Below are 21,665 nucleotides of genomic sequence, written 5' to 3'. Positions count from 1 at the left end.
CTCCCATTGTTCAAATCCATATATTAACATACTAATATATAATAATAAATATGTTTATAATATAATAAATTACATAAACATATCTTCAATCAAGGAATATACAGAAAATGTATATTTTAGACACATCTACAAGACTTGTCTATGGGTCATAAGACAAAAGATAACTTAAGACCACAGACAATTACTGCCAATGATATTTTCTTACTAGTTTCATATTCATTGACACATAATGTTGTCTATGTTTTGTCAATGAAAGTTTTTGCCGCCAATTATCAAGTGACGCCTGCGCCATCTTGATACTTTTAGCGCCATATTGCAAACGTCATTTTTTTTAATAAGACAGAGACAAACATGTGTAAATATTGAACAAAAAAAATAACTCGAACATTCTTAAATCGGAAAAACATACTTATAAAATAAATTAGTCGAAAATAGACTTTAACGTTTGGAAATAAGATTGAATTTATCAAACTAAATGTACTTCATGTAAACTATGATCTAATGGTTGTTATTTTAAACCATATCCCATTACAATAAGAATCATTTTACAATGTCAAGTGAAAGTCATACCTTCTAAATGGATTTCACATCTTTTTCTATTTCGTTGGTATCCTTTATATCATCAGATTCAATATGTGACATAGTCATGTGACGTCTGAAAAATTAAACATAAACAAATTGAAAGTAACAATCTTATATATATAAAAGAAAGTCGTGTTAGTTACACTATTTATAACTCAAGAACGGCTGAATCGATTTGACTGAAAATTGATGGGCCGGCAGCTTAGGACCAGGAAAAGGACATAGGATAATTTTTACCACGTTTTCTATTTTTTATTCCGCGCGGACGGAGTCGCGGGTAAAAGCTAGTCTATATATATAAAAGAAAGTCGTATTAGTTACACTATTTATAACTCAAGATAGGTCGAACTGATTTAGCTGAAAATTGATGGGCAGGTAGCTTAGAACTAGGAGATGGACATGGGATTTTTTTTATCTTGTGTGCATTTTTTTTATTCCGCGCGGACGAGTCGCGGCTAAAAGCTAGTTAGAACTAAAAAAAACTCTATTGTACCTCACAAACTGTAGGAAAGAAAACTAATTGAATTACACCGAACTCATCAAAATCCTATATTTTATCTATACTTATATTAGGTCCTTACATATGAAATTGGCGTTTTGTATGGGAGGAACAAAAAGTCGAATATTTTTTAATATAATATATTTAATTAGTCAAAGTATGAACCATTTTTTTCTATGCACTTTTGCCATCTCATAGGTAGTTCATTGATCCCTTTACTAAAAAAACCAGTCGGACGGGAATCAATAAAATCTTTGAAGGCGATTTGGACTGCCCCATCGGAGTTGAATTTTTTCCCTTGCAAGAAGTTATCCAAATTTCGAAAAAAATGGTAATCTGTTGGAGCAAGGTCCGGGGAGTACGGAGGATGTCTTAGACTTTCCAATTGAAGCTCTTCTAATTTAGTAGCCGTCTGTTGCGCAGTGTGTGGTCTAGCGTTGTCGTGAAGCAGCAGTGGCGTGGAGCGATTGACCAGCCTAGGTTGTTTAGCCGCTAGCTTTTCCATCATGGTTTGCAATTGCTGACAATAGACATCAGCCGTAATAGTCTGGCCAGATTTGAGAAAACTGTAATGAACAATACCGGCACTAGTCCACCAAACGCTTACAAGTAACTTTTTTGGGGTTAATTTTCGCTTGGGGCAGGATTTGGCTGGCTGGCCAGGATCCAACCATTGCGCTGAGCGCTTCCGATTATCTTAAAGAACCCATTTTTCATCACAGGTAATGATTCGGTTTAAAATACCTTCATTATTGTGCCGGTTTAGTAATGTAACGCAACAGTCGACGCGCGTTTGCCGGTTTGCTTCAGTCAATTCGTGAGGTACCCACCTTTCAAGCTTTTTAATCTTCCCAATTTGCTTCAAGTGAATTAAAACAGTTTTATCACTAACATCGCAGCCTGCAGCTAACTCGGACGTGGTTTGCGATGGATCCGCTTCCACAATAGCCTTCAACTCTTCATTATCAACTTGAGTCTCAGGCCGTCCACGGGGCTTGTTCTGCAGATCGAAATTTCCAGAACGAAAACGTTGGAACCAAAAACGAACTGTGTTTTCTTTTGCAACACGACCGCCATACACATCATTCACCCTTCGAGTCGTTTCCGCAGCACTAGTGCCACGGCGGAACTCGTACTCGTAAATAATGCGATATTTTAAGTTTTCCATTTTGTAAAATGAGTGACGCAAACAGAAAAAAACAGAAGAAAAAAACAAATGAATGACGGTCATCGAACCACAAATACATGAGTCTATAGCTGTACAAATTTGAATTTGGAATTCCTTACCAAAGAGGAGAAATTTGTGATTAAAGTGGCCAGTACGAAAAACGCCAATTTCATATGTAAGGACCTAATATAAAGAGAATCTTCAATTAAAAACATATCTGCGTTACTAATAACAAAAAAAAAGAAATGAAATAAAAAAAAAATTAGGCTAAAATTAATAAACTTAAATCTTAAATTGATATCAACTGAAAGAAAAGAGGTCTCTTTTCTTTACAGTTGTATAAAAAAAAGGAAAATTTCGTTTGTTTGCATTGAATAGGCTTGGAGACTAGTAAATAGATTTGAAAAAATTGCTTAACTGTTGAGAAGCTACACTAAGCCGGGTGACATAGGCTATATTTATTACTAGATATTTAGTATACCTGGCGGAAGAAGTCGCGGGAAATTACTAGTAGACATAACGGATAATACTGATCAGTTGAGAAGAAATAAATGCAAGCATTAAAATCTTTTAATCCTATTACTAGTGAGAGATAACTTTATATACCATTTTAAAGAAATTATATGAACTGTTCAACTGTCATAAGAAAAAAAATGGAGTGCATAAAGCTTTTTTTATGAAAAAAAAATTTTTTTTTTTGTTTTTGGTTAAATTTCGATCAAAGGAGGTTAATTAGTTCTTACCTTAAACCTCTTTCTCCACGGAATGATAAACTGCAAATAGGACAGTGTTTCCATTGCTGACTCTTGTCCGATATCGGTTTTTGGCTGGTTTTCAACTTGATAGGAATATCTTCGGATATTGAATTAGTTGGTTCATCTTGTTTTTGTTGATTCTTTTGTGTTGATTTAGGTTTCTGTTTAGATTCTAGAAAAAAAATTGTTTTTCAATTAAAAGGACTAAGACTGCTTATATAACCTTTGTGTACCTGCTTATATAAAAAAGAGTAAAAAAAAATACAAATGGTCCTTCAAGTCGGATTTACCTTTCGCAACAATAATAATATTAGGCACACCCATCACACTGTCAGGTGATTCACTTTGACTGTTCCTCGTGTCAATATCAACACGACTTAGTGGTATAGCTTCATCACTGGAACAATCACTGCCACTCCGAGTCTTGTTTGCCTGATGTTTCTTGACACGCTTCCTAAATCTGTAAAGGAATTCCTAAAGTTGTAGACTCACTTTTTAATGTAAAAGTTGGAAAACAGAAGACAGAATAGATTGCATTAATGGACAGAGGAAGGAACACTGAAAAAAATATGTGACTCCTTGTATTTGAATATTGGTCTAGATCAGTGTTTCCCAAAGTGGGCGATAACGCCCCATTGGGGGTGTTTGAAACCTAGGAGGGGGCGATAAGGGGCCCAAAAAATAGGGGTCATTGAAATTAATTAAAGTAATGAAATTGTGGTTTTTAAGTTTTAGGGCTGAATAAAAAATTAGGGGGCTCTGAAATATAATTGATTTTCAAAGGGGACGGTGAAAGAAATAAGTTTGACAATCACTGGTCTAGACTCTAGATAGTTATTCATGGATAGGACATACATACAAACATTTCTACCAATCAGTGATGGTTAAAAGACTCAATAGTAGTATACAATAATATAATACTAACCGTTTCCTTGGTCTCTTGTAAACTGGAGCAGGTTTATTAAGTTTGGTTTCTTCATTGTTATTTATATTAATGTACTTCTCGCACTTGCTGATAGCTCTCTCCTGGTCTGTACTACTGGATAGGGAACTCTTGTCGCAGGCAAACAGATCTGTTTCGTTACTGAGCTCATTGCTGTCTATTTGATCACTGAAAATACATATAGTGAAATAAAACGAATAGAAAACCTGAAAATAGTTTTTTCAGAAATTACGATTTATAAGTGAGAGTCGTTAACCAGTCCCAATGGATGACCTACATAATGAGGAACTCAGGTAAAAGGGAAACCTTGATAAGCAAGAAAAATATGGTCCCTTGGACCGTTGCTTATCAAGTTCAACTGTGTTCATAAAGATGGCGATGAGATTACGTTCCGGACACATTCCCAGCAACAAGTTCGGATTTCTCATGAAAAAAGTTCAATCACCTAATTGCAGAGACTGTGGGGTAGTGGAAGACATCCACCATGTTGTTTTGGAGTGTGCTCGGAACGAAAGGCTTAGACGTAATTATTTCAAGGTGTTCGGGTATAATGTCGGTCAGATAAACACTATCCTGGCTTACCCGTCTTCTGACGAGGCCAGGATGATGTTTAAGTTGACCGACATGTGTTTAAGAATCAATGTAGATAATTAGATGTAAGGTGTATTTATTGGAAGGCTTATGGGGCAATATGGTCGCATTGCGACAAAGCCTCTTAAATTACTAAAAAAAAAAAAAAACTGTGTTTAAAATTAAGTTCTTAATATTTGTTTATATTTAACAATATCCTTTCAGGTTCCACAACCGAAAATAACACTTATCTTCATTAAAAAAAGTTTAAATGTTGTTTTTCAGTGCATAGATATTGATAGACTCCTATGAATAAGGGCCAATGTGCATATTGATTACAGGAGAGGCTCTCAAAGTTTCAACCATATAGGATAATAGACCGAATATGCCCTTTAACTTCAGCAAAAAATAACATTTACACATGTAAATGTGTATTTATGTTTAGTGCATGTTGTTAACTAAACTAAGAGGTAGCTCTTAACATAAAAAGTAAAAATCAAATGAGAAAATGATGTTCCAAATTCTATCTTCAAAGTCTGATAGCTGGTATTATTACTGAAAAAAAAACCTTATAATAAATAACCTACTTTCCATAACTAAAAAATTAAGGCTGTTATTGAATAATCAAGACCTTGAATTAAAAAAAAAACTGTTAAGAAACATTTGTTTTAGGTTGATTTCACTATCACTACCTAAGCACTTGTTAAATACGTTATAACCATTTACTTAAATTAATTGTATTAATATAACCTAATTTAATAACTTATAGCTATGTTTATATAAAGCAAGGAACCTGCAGTCAAAGTGCGTAAGCAGTTTTGCAGGGCATTATACCATAATTGAAAATAACTTATTTCATATTAAAAAATTCAAATTAAAAAAAAGTTTTTTTTTTAACAAGAACAATAAAAATATATATTAGTATAGTTTATAAACATTGATATTCAATAGATGAAGGTTTTCATACAATTTTGACATCTATTCAATGGTCAATTTTCAAAATGTATTATAAATGACAACTTCAAAGAAATTTAACCCAACAAAAGGCCTCCAGAGGTTTTTTGCCTCATTTTTGTACTCCAGATTAGGTATCCAGTTTAGTCTATGTTTATAGCAGTTACATCTGCTATAAACATAGACATTATCATTAACTAATATAAGTATGGCTAAAACACTCACATACATATGTCCACTGTCGGCACTGACTAGTTTCGAGCCCATCGGGGGCCCTTCATTGGGGTGAATGGGACTGGTATTATTTCACATGTGCAGCCCGTTGTGGCCTCGAAACTAGTCGGTGCCGACCGGACACATGTACATGAGTGTTTAAGCCGTTTCTATATTAGTTATCTGCTGTAATGTTATTGAGAGATAAAAATAGGTAGTAAACTACTGAAAAAAGAAAAAAAAAGAAAACATTATCTTACCTACAATCTGAGATATCACTTTGTGATCCAGTTTCAAGTTTTTTGATTTGAAATGTTATATTAATCCTTTTATAAATCTCTTCAGTGATATTAAGACATTTTTCCTTAGGGTTCAGAGTTTCACCGGAAATTTTCGACCAAGCTGAGTCTTGTATGGTCGACATTGTTCCAATTAGAATCTTATTCGTATTTTCTTATTTACTTGCCATTTTTATTACAGTAATATCATTGAAACGAACAACTTTAACCGTGTATGACATGGTGCGTACTTATATGTGAAAATGGCGGGATGAGATAAAATATTATCCTTGGAACAATGTTACATATGCCACTGTTTAATACGCAATTTGTTAATCATTTCTTAAATGTTGAAATCGAAAATTTTCCTTCAACGTTTCGACACTTTTTGTATATATAAAAACAAAGAATCGTCAATAATGGCACTCAAGTCAGTAACAAAACTTCTATATATGTATTTAAATAAGACTAGATATATAATGGTTCTCGCACTCTCAAAGAGTACAATTCAACAATAATAAAACATAAATAACATTATGAACTAAATTAAAACTACAATAGCATTTGCGGTGTTTTTTTTTTTGGAGGTTTTTTGACGTTTTAAATTTAGTGTTGCTTGACGTTAATTGCTCATAATTTTAAAATGAAAAACCACTTTCCGGGATAGGCAACACATTAATACTATTTTCGCGATGTTAAAATGACATTTGAGGAGATTAATAAGTAGCAAAAAAGTGTTATACACTGTTATAGGACTTGCATTAAGGCTTATTAACACTTTAGGCGTAGGTTCAATGCCAAACCACGCTTTAACTGCTCTTGTAACAAAGGAAATGATCTTCGATTGATAAAAGCTGACTTTGATGGATGTTTCAAAAATGTTGTATCTTGTCTATTGATTCCAATAAAGCAAATGAAATTAAGAAAATTTCAGGTGTTTTGTTACATTTACGTATTCATTCGTTAAAAACTAACATTGAATGAAATAAATAATTTTTATACAAAATTTTCATATTTCAGAACGGAAATTAAATGTCATTGACGTTTATGGTTTGCATTCCCGCCATAGTTATGTTATTTTGACAAGAATATTTTATGTTTTGTACTTTTGTACTGTACCATTTGATTTAATTAATTGTGTTTTCGTGATGAATTTGTTTACGATCTTTGTATTTTATATTGAAATAGTTATTTATAGTACATTTTAGTCGTAATCTTGTAATAATCAATTATCATGTCTTGCAAAAAGGGAGGCAAAACTAAAAAACATTTACTCTTAGCTAAATTAGTCACTGCTGATATTGGTTCTTGTTCATTTTGCAATCGAAATATTGACGATGAAACTATTTATGGCAAATTGTACTCAATCGGTGATATTTACTGTCATTATTTCTGTGTTGTAAGTATTAATTTATCGTTAACATTCCGTTAAGTTCATTATTGTTTATAAATAAACGTGTATGTACTTTTGACCTACAGTATGCATAAAAAAACATTAAAGTTAATTTATGTCGCGAAAGTGAGTGACAGTGTTGTCGGGGTCTTCTCAAACGGACTTATACAGTCTAGATTGATGAAACACTCAAGAGGAACAGTATTAAGAGTGCACGAAACCGATGTACATGTATGTGTGGATGGATGAATGTAGAAGAAGCGAGAGTGGTGTATCAGAAGTGATCCAGAAGTTATTGGTCTCTACCTAAACCTCAGGGTTATGGCAGTTTTGTGATAATAATATTAACTGTATGTTTAATTTTTTAGCTACTATCTTGCTGTTTGATACAAAAGGGTAAAGACAATGAAGGACTATTTGGCTTCTTATATCCTGATATTGTAGCAGAAATTGAGAGAAGTAAAAAACATGTAAGTGCCATATTTGCTAATAGCATTGCCAGGCATGCAGATAAAGCCGGACATAGGTAGGCTTTTTGTTTGCGTGTCCGGCCAAAATAAACAGTTGTCCGGCTTTTGTTAGGCTTTTTACATTTCCCAAACAAGAGTGTACCTATTAATACTGAGACAAAATTCTAAATAATACAGGGTGTCCTACCTTTCTACCCAAATGTCCAGCCAAACTGGCTGGTTTGTCTGGTTAGTAGGTTTGGAGACCTGACAACCCTATTTGCTACTGTAATATACAAAAGATTTTGTTTAAGCTATTTCTTAATGTCATCATTGGTTCATATATGTACGTACACATGTACACATACTGAGGAGTTCAGAGACTACCCAATGTTAAGGCTTCCTCAACTATAGTCGTTAATAGCCAATTGCTTCACTTTACACATACTTCTTTGCATCGTAATGTTTTCCTTCACCGTAACAATGTGTAATAAATATCCATTTTGCACGATAGAGACTTAATTTTAGTTCTATTTCAATTGTGGAAGTGGATTTGACAGGGGAAGAGATATATTCTCTTTTTGTACATCCACTGCAACTAATGGCAAGGGTTGCTTTGCTATTTCTGGGAATATTGGTGGCCGGTTTGCCTTATATTCGAAAATTTAACATGTTACAAGGCAGGGATTGAACATCAACTTGTAGGTCCTAAATCCGGAGGTTAACCACTTCACCATTAATTATTATCAAACTATTTTTTATTACAGAAATGTTCTTACTGTGGTAAAGAGGGAGCCACTCTCGGTTGTTCTGTGACACAATGCAGGAAACAGTTCCACTTACCCTGCGGAAGAGAGAAAGATGCTGTATCACTATTTTATGGGAATTATAAGTAAGTTATTATAAACTGTCACATGAAAGAGAGAAATTAAGACTTATATAAGGGATTGTACATCAATTAGACGATGCTCGGAAGAGGTGGAAGAATGAAGGTCACAACGAGGGACCTTTAAAATTATCACATATATTTATTTTCTGAAAATAAATTGACGAAAATTTTATTTATTAATTAACTATCTATCACCCGCGACTATGTCCGCTAAAAAATATGTTATAAGACTATGTTCTACATCTGGGACAAATTTTATCAAGATCCATTGAGCTGTTCCGGAGATGTCTTTAAACAAACATACATCTAAATCTAAACATTTGCATTTATAATATTAGTCAGTTAATATTTTGCAAATCTCAGTATTCTATTAAACTAAATACACACGTGTGATTTTGGGTGTAGGTTTGAGGGGTAGACCTATACCTCTATTTATTTCACCAAAGTGGAATTGTCGGTCTAAAAGTTGGTTAAAAAAACCATCATGTGATTAGTCATGACACCTTATTCTGCTAATTAATGAGTATTCTACAGGTCTTTTTGTCAATTGCATGCACCAAGACAAAAAATTAATAAAGAAATAATGACCAAAGTTAAAGAAAGGACGTCAGCACAGAGAAAATACAAGGTTTTGGAAGAGACAGAAATAGTTGATATTAATTCAAATGGTAAGTACACATATAACCAAACTTTAACCAAATTTATTTATTTGTGATTCTGTAATATAATGGATTAAGATTGCAAGATGGAATGATGATCTGATCAAGGTTGCGGGAATATCCTGGATGTGGGTTGCACAGGACGGATCATTGTGGCGATATTTATGAGAGGCCTATGCCCAGCAGTGGGCGTTACTAGGCTGAATACATAGATAGAAAATGGATGCAAACAAAAATATATCCTAACTGAATTCTTATGTTGCCGCAGGCTAATTTTTATTCCAAAGAAGCTTTTCCACATATGATTCAATTTTTTAATGATAAACGGACAGTTAGTTTTTGAGTTAGCTATTTAGGATTGTAGGCATCTTATTATTTCAGAGTAGTTTAAACTTCTATTGATATTTTTTGATTGTTTAGAGAGGGAATTTCATCTCTGCATTTCCACCCCCATGTACAGTCAGAGCGCTTCGCAGTGTTCAACTTTCGGAAAAATTGTCTTGTTTCTTTCAACAAGACAAATTAGAGACAGTAGTAAACAATAGGGAGAAAAACTAACTTTTGCTTACAATAGATGTCAGCATAATTAACTATAACACTAAATATATCACAGATATACAAAAAACACTTTATTTTATGTACAAAGTACTATTTACACTTCCTCTAAATTACACTCAATAAATTAAAAATAAATAATTTTGAAACATAGTTCATAAATTATTTATAACAAAACATGAAAAAGATATTTGTTTGAAATCGCTAAAATGACGTAAAAATACTTTAACAGATGATAGCCCACTCTAAGAGCTGGCGCCACCTACTCAAAGCTTTCAGATTTTCTCCCCATAAGTCATATAGATCTGATATCAAGAAAGCGTCACAACATCTTTGTTTTTTTTTTATGTCTTAGTAGGTTTTACATATTTTCTGACAGAACTAACTGCGATAGCAGTGCCTCTCTCTTCGTATCAGAAATCCATGTTGGATTGGAAATTTAACTTTTGAATAAAGATTGAATGATGGCTGTGAAGGTAGAGAAAGTCCAAAGAAAGTATGGATGGATTGTGTGAAAGAGGATATACGTAAGAAGGGGGTAAATTCAGATATGTCAGCTGATAGAGATGTATGGAGGAGTATATACTGTGCCAACCCTCCATAGGGATAAGGACAGGTTGATGATGATTATATATTTAATTTTCAGATAGACAAGTAATAGATATTGTATGTGTAATATGTTACGAGCCAGTAGAAGCCAGTCCATCTATAAACACATTCTGGCCGCCATGTTGTGCGAGAGATGCGTGGTTTCATAGGAATTGTTTGCAGGTATATATGTTTACTAATTTAATGTTTTTTGGAAGAAAAAGAATGAATCACCATGTATATTTATTTGTTTATACAGTCAAAATCTGTTATAACGACATCGAAGGGACTACTCATATTGAGTCGTAAAAACCGATAGTTGTAACAACCGGTGACAGGTATTAATAGGAAAGATATGTAATAACATTCAGCCAGGACCTTTGATTTTGGTCAATTTAACCGGTATGTTGTTCTAAACGATGTCGCTATAAACGGTTTTGACTGTATTTATATTTAAAACAAGCTGTATCTCGCGACTCCGTCCAGGCGCAATTAAAGAAAAACCTAATAAGTAGCCTATGTGTTCTTCCAAACTTAATCTACATCTGCGCCAAATTTCATTGATATCCTTTGAGTCGTTCCAGATATATCTTCTAACAAACATCCGTCCATGTAAAATTCTCAACATTAGCATTTACAATATTACTAACTATATCCCGTGCCTCCGTCCGCGCGGAATTTAAAAAAAACTTATTAAGTAGTCTATGTGTTCTTCCAGACTTATTCTACAAGTATACTAAATTTCATAGAGATCCATGCAGCCTTTCTGGAGATACATTCAAACAAACATCCGTCCACCTAAACAGTCTTATTTATAATACTCGTATTAGTAAGATTTAATAGACAATTCTATCAACAGCGCATGGCATTAAGTGCTGGGATGCATTACTTGAAATGTCCTCTTTGTAACGACAAAGAGATATTCCTAGACGCTGTTATGACACAAGGATACTATGTTCCCGATAGGTATGCACTTTACATTGTCACACTTGTATATAAATTAAAAAAAAACTACCGATTTCAAAAATTTCACCTTTCACTATAACAATTACGTTGATGAGTGTTTGTGCCGACAAAATTTCAGTTCTCTTCATCTTTTCACCATTTCCATATAATAAAATACATTAGCTTTTGCCCGCGACTCCGTCTGCCCGGAATTAAAAAGAAAACCTAATAAGTATCTTATGTGTTCTTCCAGATTATGTCTACACCTGTACCAAATTTCATCAAGATCTGTTGAACCGTTCCGGAGATACCTACTTAAACTTTTGAATTTTTATAATATTAGATTGGTATACATCCTTTTTCATGTACCCTTCCCTTGTCTATTAAAAGTAAGCAATGGATCTTGAACTTTTTAACATATAGCATACTTTAAAAGTAGCCTGTGTTCTTTCAGACTATGTTCTACACCTATACTAAATTTCATCAAGATCCATTGAATCGTTTTGGAGATACATTCAAACAAACATCCATCCATCCATTTAAACATTCGCATTTATAATATTAGTAAGATTTACTGGTATATAACAGAGACGCGTCGTGGGAGTTAGAACAAAACGCGTTCTCGGAGATGTACGAGAGAAGTATCAGTTGTTGTGCGCTCGATTGTCGATGTCCTTTGGGCAGAGAACACGATTCTGACAATGATAATGGGTAAGTCTGACTAAATTTAACCAAACTGTTGCCATTTTTTATTATTTGTTAATTGATTATAATCTATCATATTTTAAATTAGCTGTCGATCGCGACTCGTCCGCGCAGAATTAAAAAAATAAGTAATAAGTAGTCTATGTGTTATAGATTATAGACTATTTTCTACATCTGTGACAAATTTCATCAAGATCCGTTGATCCATTCCGGAGATACATTCAAACAAACATCCATCTAAACATTAGCATTAATAATTTTAGTAAATTGACTTACCCTTTTTTATAATGTACTATTAATGAATCTGACGGTATTTCGACTTAAAAGCGACATTCGTTTGGACGTTTCGTAAGCATTGAGACGATGCGGAAACAATACCCAAATTAGGACGCTTTTAAATTTGTCTGTACGAATCGCTTTTTACAATTATACCATCGTTTGCGCAACATAATGCTGCCTAATTGGTTATTTTGTAAGAAGGGGCGAAGTTTGTTGCATTTTTTCTGTAAATGGAACACCGCGGAATTCCCTGACTGTACAAATCAGCGTTTGACCATTTTCTTAAAGATACACATTTTTTAACTAGCTTTAACTATTTTGAAGTAATTAAATATTCCTGAAGTCATAGAATAGTCGATACGGTTATTTTTTTAATGAATTATTGACTGGTTTCTGTAAATAATTATATCTTTATATAATTACAGATCTTGGGACATAAAGTTATGCATATTATGCGGCAGTAGTGGTATGCATGAGAAATGCATGCAAACAGAAAATAACAAAAATTGCAGCAATTGCAAATGTTGCAGTAATTGCGAAAATTGCAGTAATTGCAAAAGTTGCAGTAATTGCAAAATTTGCAGTAACTGCAATAACGGAAGGAACGTCAGATATGTTTGTATTACATGCGCTCCTGCCGCGCCTAAAGATATCGATTCTCTCGCTGCTAATATTGAAAAAGGTAAGTTAATGATTTTTTTATATCATAAGGTGCGTTAGCGGTCTTTTAAATTCGCATAAATAGCGAAGCGACTTATAGATATCCGCAATTGCATATGCGTTACCTTTAATCGACGGTGGAGGGGACACACAGAAAAAGGATGTTTCCGTCTACCGTCTAATACTTTTCCACCTTCCACTCTTTTACCTACTTAAAGTACTGAACTAAGGGAATAATTTTAAAGATAGGTAACCCCTAGATAAATAGTTAGACTAGATTTTTTCAAATAATCCTAGAATACATATTTTTATCTTATTTTTTTGGGTAAGGATATGATAAATTCATTATTTTTTTTATTTTTTCCAGTTGTAGTGGGGGAGGAAACCGCACCCCAAATAGTCAGACGCGGCCCCGTGATGCCTTGTCGTATGTCACTGAGACGAACTAAACAGATATATAACAGGTAGATATGACCAAATTACATGTTTAATATTGAATAATATAAAAGACCGATTAAATATACTGACTTATTCCACTGACTAACTTTCCCAACTGATTGACTTAATTCACCAACCGACTGACTAACTTCCCCAACTGAAACTTTCCCAACTGATTGACTTACTTCCCCAACCGACTGGCTAACTTCCTCAGCTGATTGACTAGCTTTCCTTACTGACAGACTGATTAAATTACCCAATATATTGACTAACTTTTTTGACTGACTGACTATCTTCCTCAACTGATTAACTAACTATCCTTACTGGCAGACAGACTGATTAAATTACCCAAATGATTGACTAACTTTCTTGACTAATTGACTGATTAACTTCCCCAACTGATTAACTATCCTTACTGACAGACTGATTAACTACTCCAACTGATTGACTTCCTTTCCTGACTGACAGACTGACTAACTTTCCTTACTGACTGACTGTCTGATTAACTTCCACAACTGATTACTTAACTTTCTTGACTGACTGATTAACTTCCCCAACTGATTAACTAACTATCCTTACTGACAGACTGATTGACTTCCTTTCCTGACTGACAGACTGACTAACTTTCCTGACAGACTGATTAACTTTTCCAACTGATTGACTATCTTGACAGACTGATTAACCTCTCCAATTAAATTACTAACATTCACTACTTAAATTATTCAAACTTTCGTGAGACATTATCACTAACTTATATAGAAACGGCTAAAACACTCACGTATATATATCCGGTGTCGTCACCGACTAGTTTCGAGCCCTACGGGGGCTCTTCATCAGAGTTACCGAATAGCGAACACGACCAGCAAACCACGGCCTCAGGTTGCAGAGCGGGTCCCGGTCTATTTACCATTTATGCGAGGGGTTACGGACAAAATTGGACACCTGTTACGCCGTAGGTTCAGCATCAGGACAATTTTCCGCCCAATGACACAGATCAAACAACTTCTGCGATCTCCAAAGGACCGGGATCCCCTGGATAGTCCTGGTGTCTACGAGATCCCGTGCGACTGTGGTAAAAGTTACGTCGGCGAAACGGGGCGCAATATAAAGTCGAGACTCTCTGAGCATATCCGCAGTATGCGTAAATTAGACGGCAACACCTCGGCGGTTGCGGATCACGCACTTAACTCCGGAACCTCGCATTATATTAGGTTCGACAAAGTTAAAGTGCTGGCCCGTGAGAGGAACTTCGTGTCTCGGAAGCTTCGGGAGGCTATTGAAATAGGTCGTCGACCTAATTTCAACAGAGACAAGGGGTGGGCTCTGCCGCGTACATGGGAACCCGTCTTAATGAACGCGGCGCGACACAACATCAACAGTGCTGAAGACGATATTGTGGATATAATCAGTACATTTTGTGCCCCCGGAAACGCTAATAACAACACCAACACTGCTTTGGTATCAACCTCGTCAACGACGCCGGCGCACCCCGCGCCCCCCGCCCCCTCAAGACGCGCCCTAAGAGCGCAGGCGCGCAGTGAGCGACGGGCCGCGTCCGCGAAATAATACCAATCCCACTCACCCTGATGAAGAGCCCCCGTAGGGCTCGAAACTAGTCGGTGCCGACACCGGATATATATACGTGAGTGTTTTAGCCGTTTCTATATAAGTTATTCACTACTTACTAATGAAGCATTGATACTAATAAAAATATGTATAGATATAGGACTCTTTGCTTTAAAAAAATAACTATTGTTTTCAAAGACAGTGTTATAAAGTTTTCATATTTTTGTGACAATCGCCTTCGTAACCTTATCGTGAATTATGTCGAAATTAGTATGACGTTTATTTTATGACGTCATGAAGGCTATGGTCATAAATAAATGTCTCCTATGAATAAAGGTTAATGTCAATCACCGAGAACACACCCAGAGATCACCGACATCAAGTTGTTGGGTTTCTTTAGAGTGTTGTGTTGTCCGGAGTGAATCTAGATCCTGGTCACAGGCAAAATATACACCAGGTCAATGTACAAATTGACAACTTTACAGGAGACGCTTACAAAGTTTCAAACATATAGGAAAATAGACTGTTTTATTTCAGAAAAAAAAAACATTTACACTTATAAATGTGTACTAGCTGTCGCCCGCGACTCCGTCCGCGCGCAATTAAAAAAAAAACTAAATGGGGGGGGGTGTATGAAAAATAGATGTTGTCCGATTCTCAGACCTACTGAATATGCTCACAAAATTTCATGAGAATCGGTCAGGTCGTTTCGGAGGAGTACGGGAACGAAAACTGTGACACGAGAATTTTATATATTAGATTTATGTTTAGTGCATGTTGTTAACTAAACTAAGAGGTAGATTTTAACATAAAAAAGTAAAAATTATCAATTTGTTACTTAGGTCATTATACATAGGAACCATATATATTCGTAGTCGGTCAATAAAGATATATGATTTATTAATTTTTTTTAATTATTTTTTTATTTTCAGTGCATCAAGTTCAAATAATTTGGATTTCAAACATATAGATACAAATAAGATAGATGAAAAACAAAATGGTTTGTCTATTTTTTTTATTTTGTTACGAAATTTATTAATTTCTTTATAACTCTATGGTCATAGATAAGAACAATGATAAGTATACTCTTATTTTTAGTTATAAACTAGCTTTTACCCGCGACTCCGTCTGCGCGGAATAAAAAAAAACACAAGATAAAAAAGTTCCTATGTCCGTTTCTGTAACTAACACGACTTTCTTTTATATATAAGATGTAAAATAATAAATATTTATCATATTCTGATCTATGACTGAATTATAACAAGGTATATATGTAATTAGAGGAAGACCAAAGAATGTATGTATGGATTATGTGAAAGAGGATATACATAAGAAGGGGGTAAATTCAGATATGACAGCTGATAGAAATGTATGGAGGAGTATATACTGTGCCTACCTTATATAGGGATAAAGGCAGGTTGATGATGATGAAAAAAAAAAAGAAAAATGAAGACAAAAAAAGGAAAAAAATGCTTCATAAGTATTCTATGTAAATCTTTTAAATTGTAAGGAATCAATAAAAACTATAATTATATGTGTAATTTTTTTTTTCAGATATAAAAGAAGATATTAAAATATCTCGTATGGATTTAAATTTAAAATCACCTAAAAGAAGAAATTATATACAAACTAATATATTAAATGTGATTGATAATAATTTGATATCGCCATTGAAATTATTTGAGAACAGTTTGTGTGAAAGAATCAGTGACAATGAAAATGTCGAATTGGATTTAAAAAAAATTATAGATATAATGTCGGTGAAATTTAAAAAACCGAAACCATTGATTGTTAAGAAGAAAATTATCAAGTAATTATATCTTACTAGCTTTTACCCGCGACTCCGTCCGCGCGGAATAAAAAAACTGCACACAAGATAAAAAAGTTCCTATGTCCGTCTCCTAGTTCTAAGCTACCTCCCCATCAATTTTCAGCTAAATCAGTTCGACCTATCTTAAGTTATAAATAGTGTAACTAACACCACTTTCTGACTATATATATAGATGTGAATGTTTAGATGTATGTATGTTTGAAGATATCTCCGGAACAGTTCAACAGATCTTGATGAAATTTGTCACAGATGTAGAACATAGTCTGGAAGAACACATAGGATACTTATTAAGTTTTTTTTTAATTCCACACAGATAGAGTCGCGGGTGAAAACTAGTATGTCTTCTTCCAGACTATGTTCTACATCTGTGACAAATTTCATCAAGATCTGTTGAACTGTTCCGGAGATATCTTCAAACATACATACATCTAAACATTCACATCTATATATATAGTCAGAAAGTCGTGTTAGTTACACTATTTATAACTCAAGATCGGTCGAACTGATTTAGCTGAAAATTGGTGGGCAGGTAGCTTAGAACCAGGAAACAGACATAGGAACTTTTTTTATCTTGTGTACATTTTTTTTATTCCGCGCGGACGGAGTCGCGGGTAAAAGCTAGTTTATAATATTAGTAAGATTTTGTTCCGTAATAGTATTTATGCTCTTTAACATAAACTAAAACCATGTTTTTTTTCTCAGTGACTTATTGGAGAATGTTCTAGAAGATTTGAAGAAAGATAAAATTAAATCCATAGAATGTATCAAAGAATGGAAATCACCTAAGAAATGTGATGAAATAGAAAATGATAATATTAAGGTAATAATATAATTAATATGTTTTATATTTTTAGTTTCAATTGTCGAAACATGTACAAAGACATTGACTTTATCATAGTTTATCATTGAAAAAAAAAACACAAATTAACTGACAGACTTGTGATGGTTTTTTTTTAGCATTAAATTCAAATTACAATGAGATTTTAAAAAAATAAATAAAAAAATTGGTATGTTAAAAAATGAAAGAGGAAATGATGTAGTTTGTATATGTAACAAATAAACTAAAAAACTACTGAACTGAATTAAAAAATTCTTTCACCATTAGAAAGCTACATTATCACTGAGTGACATAGGCTATTTTTATTACTAGATTTTTTAAAATTCCGGGCGAAATCGCAGATAAAATCTAGTTAAAAATCGTAACACGCGGACAACTACTAATAATTCTAATATTTTACAGAAAGAAGATTCATTTGAAGCAAGTTTTAAAGGATTTGATATTGTCAATGAAAATCCAACGATAAATATAGAAAAACAAATCACAGAAGAACCAGACACAAAAGATAATATAGAAAAGATAAAAGATAACTCTGAAAACATATTCACAACACCTAAAAAACTGAGACCAATACATATACAAAAAGATTCCACTATGGAAATATCAGAAAACGATCAAACTGTTAAAATAGAGGTTTTTAAAAGCGAAGAAAATACACCGGAAAATATTAATAGAAAAGATTCAGAAATAAATTGTATGGAGAAAATAAAATGTGCTTTCAAATTTGATCCCAACAAAGAAGAATTACATACAAATATACATAATATAGATATTGAAAGTTTTAAAGATCATTATTTAAATGAAGTGGAAAAAGATAAAAAATGTATCAATAATAGAAATGTCAAAAATAATGAAATAAAATCAGCTGTCAAAAGAAAGTTGCCAATCAAAGAAACTGTCATTAAAAGAAAAAAAAGAAAAATAAACAAAGAAATAGAAATCGAATGTTCTAATATGAAATCTTTAAAGAAAAAAAATAAAAAGATAAGAAAACATAATACGAAATTGTCAATTAAAAATAAAGATATAAAAGTTAAGATACGATGGAAATGTGAACAATTAAAATTGAAAATAACAGAATCATCTAGAAGAAAGAAAATACAAAAGACGAAGAAATTAAAACAATATTTATTGAAATTCTCTCCAGAAAAGATGCGACAAAATTTAGAAAAGCCAAAAGAAGAAATACAACCAATAAAAAGGAAAAATGTAAGAAATGAAAAAACCACAGATAAATTAATTCAAACTTCTTTGTATGACTTCTTTAAATCTAAAAATGACAAGAAAACTTCATAAAGTAATAAGAAAAACTTATTCCAAATGAAAGCTTATAAATATACAAGTGTCATATTAAAGTTGCGGACAACTGCTTATTTATAATATACTAGCTAAAGCCCGCAACACTGTCCGCGTGCAATTAAAAAAAAAACATAAAAGTAACCTATATGTTCTACATCTGTGATAAATTTCATCAAGATCTGTTCCGGAGATATCTTCAAACATACATACATCTAGATTCTAGACATTCACATTTATAATATTAGTAAAATATACTTTGGATTGAAATGAGGAAGTTTTTTTTAAATATCTGTAATTTGTATTTATATTTAGGACTCTATTTTTTGTGTTATTTTCAATAAACTATATATTAAATGGCTGCTAAATTATTCAAACTTTCCTGAGATATTATCATTAACTTATATAGAAACGTCTAAAACACTCACGTATATATATCCGGTGTCGTCACCGACTAGTTTCGAGCCTATCAGTGACCTTGGGGCCGCGTCCGCGAAATAATACCAGTCCCACTCACCCTGATGAAGGTCCCCCGAAGGGCTCGAAACTAGTCGGTGCCGACACCGGATATATATACGTGAGTGTTTTAACCGTTTCTATATAAGTTAAGTGGATGCTTTAATATTTTTGTTTTTTTCAAACGGTTTTTTTTTTTTGTTATATTTTTTTCGAATACATTGCTATAGTTAAGGTTATAATAATGTTAGGTTAGGATTTTTTATAATCAATACATAGTATAAAACAAAGTCGCTTTCGCTGTATGTCCGTATGTATGCTTAGATCTTTAAAACTACGCAACGGATTTTGACGCGGTTTTTTTTAATAGATAGAGTGATTCTTAAGAAAGGTTTGTATGTATAATAAATGCATAATATAGTAGAGAAACACTGATAAATTTAAAGTTTTCTAATGTGATGTCGTAAATAAGCACGTTTTTTTGCGCTTATATTGCAAACGCTGGCTGAACCCTACGAGATAGACCAAAATAATGTACTACAGTATTGTTCACCTTAAAAAGTTCAACAAAAAAGTCCGCGATGGTATATGTCTATCTCTTAGGGATAACCCAGCATAACCATTTTTATTCTTTTACGAAGTGATTTTAAACAATACAGCATTAATCCTTATCCATTTAAGTACCTTAAATAAATTGTGCATTTATTCTGTAGTAGGTATATTTTGCATTGCACCCGTGCGAAGCCGGGGCGGGTCGCTAGTTTAATATATTTTGGCAATTGAAATGGGATAATGCCATTTTTGCATCAAATTTATGGAAATGACATTTTGTATTGTTTAAAAATACATAATGTACTTTTTCCTCCAATTTACATAAAAACCCCGGAATGCAATGTTTTTGTTGCGCAGTAGAAACTTTAATAAATGTCTAGAGATGTTGCATGTTGAATTTCAAAAGGAAATCGAATAGTAAAAATAATTTTTCCTACTTCTAGTAAATATTCAACTGATATGAATTTATTTCAGAATAGAATGTATTAAAGACCGTTAAAGTTATCTGACCCGGTGGGTATACAAACTAAATTATATTTCGCTAGCCAAGGCAATATCAAAAACGTGTCACAACATCCTTGTCGTGTCGTACTGTAGCTGTTTTATATATTACTAGTTTTTACCCGCGACTCCGTCCGCGCGGAATAAAAAATGAAAAACGGGGTAAAAATTATCCTATGTCCGTTTCCTGGTTCTAAGCTACCTGCCCACCAATTTTCAGTAAAATCGATTCAGCCGTTCTTGAGTTATAAATAGTGTAACTAACGCGACTTTCTTTTATATATATAGAAGATTTTTGTCTTTATTACGACAACCTGCGATAACATCGCCTCTCATCGGGTCAGATAATCTTGTTACTGCAATTACGTAGTTATGAAATTAAAGTTAACTTTATTGTTAAAATTGTTTTATTTAATAAATCTTACCTTTGTTTTTTCTCACGATGATTTTGATGAAGTTTTCTTTTGATATAAGAAAAAGAAACAACAAAATAGAATCGCAACTGTTTATTCTCGTTTCGAGACAATATTTCTTTCATTATTTTTTCATCACAATTATTGGTGTTCACAATATAAATTCACAAAATAAAACAACGTGGCGTGCAATATGTCACATCAATAAATAACTTCGCCTAAAATTGAAACAATAATTCTTTTACATTATTTTAAAAATACAATTTCGATTCATTTTCACCGATACCGCCAAACTGTTGCGAAACGATTTGACAGTTTGTTTTTTTTTCATCCACTGGAGGCAAAAGTAAACTTCTTTTCAGCCAAACAACTTTTTGGCTATTTTAACAATCCATCAACTCGTTTTCTACACTAACATGCTTATCATAGACATTTCTCATACAAGTTCTAACATTAAAACCTTCACGCGTCACATAGATATTTTTTTAAAACAAAAAAACTACCACAAACTCGCCACAAATCTTTGTATTGGGTGATATTAGCAAATATAACGACACGTACGACAAAAATGCACTGTAGGTATCTTTGTCTCATACACAAATGTGGCTTAAAAGCCGAAATGCAGACTGTTCCATACATACATTTTACATTAAAATTTACACACAACACAGACACATGCAAAGACAAAAA

The 21,665-nt window shown here is 33.3% G+C and overlaps 2 protein-coding genes across 2 annotated transcripts; one reads left to right on the top strand and one right to left on the bottom strand.

The window, feature by feature from the left end:
• Positions 1-146: 146 nt before the first annotated feature.
• On the bottom strand, positions 147-6,476 carry LOC106712628. Its single transcript, XM_014505249.2, has 5 exons — positions 5,945-6,476; positions 3,930-4,115; positions 3,295-3,464; positions 2,993-3,176; positions 147-655 (listed from the first exon to the last, which is right to left on the bottom strand). Exons 1-5 carry the CDS (start codon positions 6,106-6,108, stop codon positions 574-576), a joined length of 786 nt encoding a protein of 261 aa, XP_014360735.2. The 5' UTR covers positions 6,109-6,476; the 3' UTR covers positions 147-573.
• Positions 6,477-7,088: 612 nt separating this feature from the next.
• LOC106712585 lies at positions 7,089-19,193 on the top strand. The gene is made up of 14 exons (XM_045685210.1): positions 7,089-7,361; positions 7,724-7,825; positions 8,572-8,696; positions 9,228-9,361; positions 10,554-10,678; positions 11,355-11,461; positions 12,029-12,151; positions 12,850-13,106; positions 13,452-13,548; positions 16,021-16,088; positions 16,370-16,385; positions 16,779-16,898; positions 17,622-17,739; positions 18,160-19,193. The coding sequence occupies exons 1-14, from the start codon at positions 7,197-7,199 to the stop codon at positions 19,051-19,053; spliced, it is 2,451 nt and encodes an 816-aa protein (XP_045541166.1). The 5' UTR covers positions 7,089-7,196; the 3' UTR covers positions 19,054-19,193.
• The last annotated feature ends 2,472 nt before the right edge of the window (positions 19,194-21,665 follow it).

The sequence above is a fragment of the Papilio machaon genome, chromosome 29, assembly GCF_912999745.1.
Source record: "Papilio machaon chromosome 29, ilPapMach1.1, whole genome shotgun sequence".
Lineage (NCBI taxonomy): Eukaryota > Metazoa > Arthropoda > Insecta > Lepidoptera > Papilionidae > Papilio > Papilio machaon.
The sequence above is the reverse complement of the archived record's forward strand: the minus strand, read 5'-3'. Positions and strand labels throughout refer to the sequence as shown.

Coding starts and splice junctions, on each gene's coding strand:
- LOC106712585 (XM_045685210.1), top strand. CDS start 7,197: ATGTCTTGCAAAAAGGGAGGCAAAACTAAAAAACATTTACTCTTAGCT. Junction 7,826..8,571: donor TTGAGAGAAGTAAAAAACAT/GTAAGTGCCATA, acceptor TTTTTATTACAG/AAATGTTCTTACTGTGGTAA. Junction 12,152..12,849: donor GATTCTGACAATGATAATGG/GTAAGTCTGACT, acceptor ATATAATTACAG/ATCTTGGGACATAAAGTTAT.
- LOC106712628 (XM_014505249.2), bottom strand. CDS start 6,108: ATGTCGACCATACAAGACTCAGCTTGGTCGAAAATTTCCGGTGAAACT. Junction 4,116..5,944: donor AGTGATATCTCAGATTGTAG/GTAAGATAATGT, acceptor ATGTATTTTCAG/TGATCAAATAGACAGCAATG. Junction 656..2,992: donor CGTGGAGAAAGAGGTTTAAG/GTAAGAACTAAT, acceptor TTAATTTTTCAG/ACGTCACATGACTATGTCAC.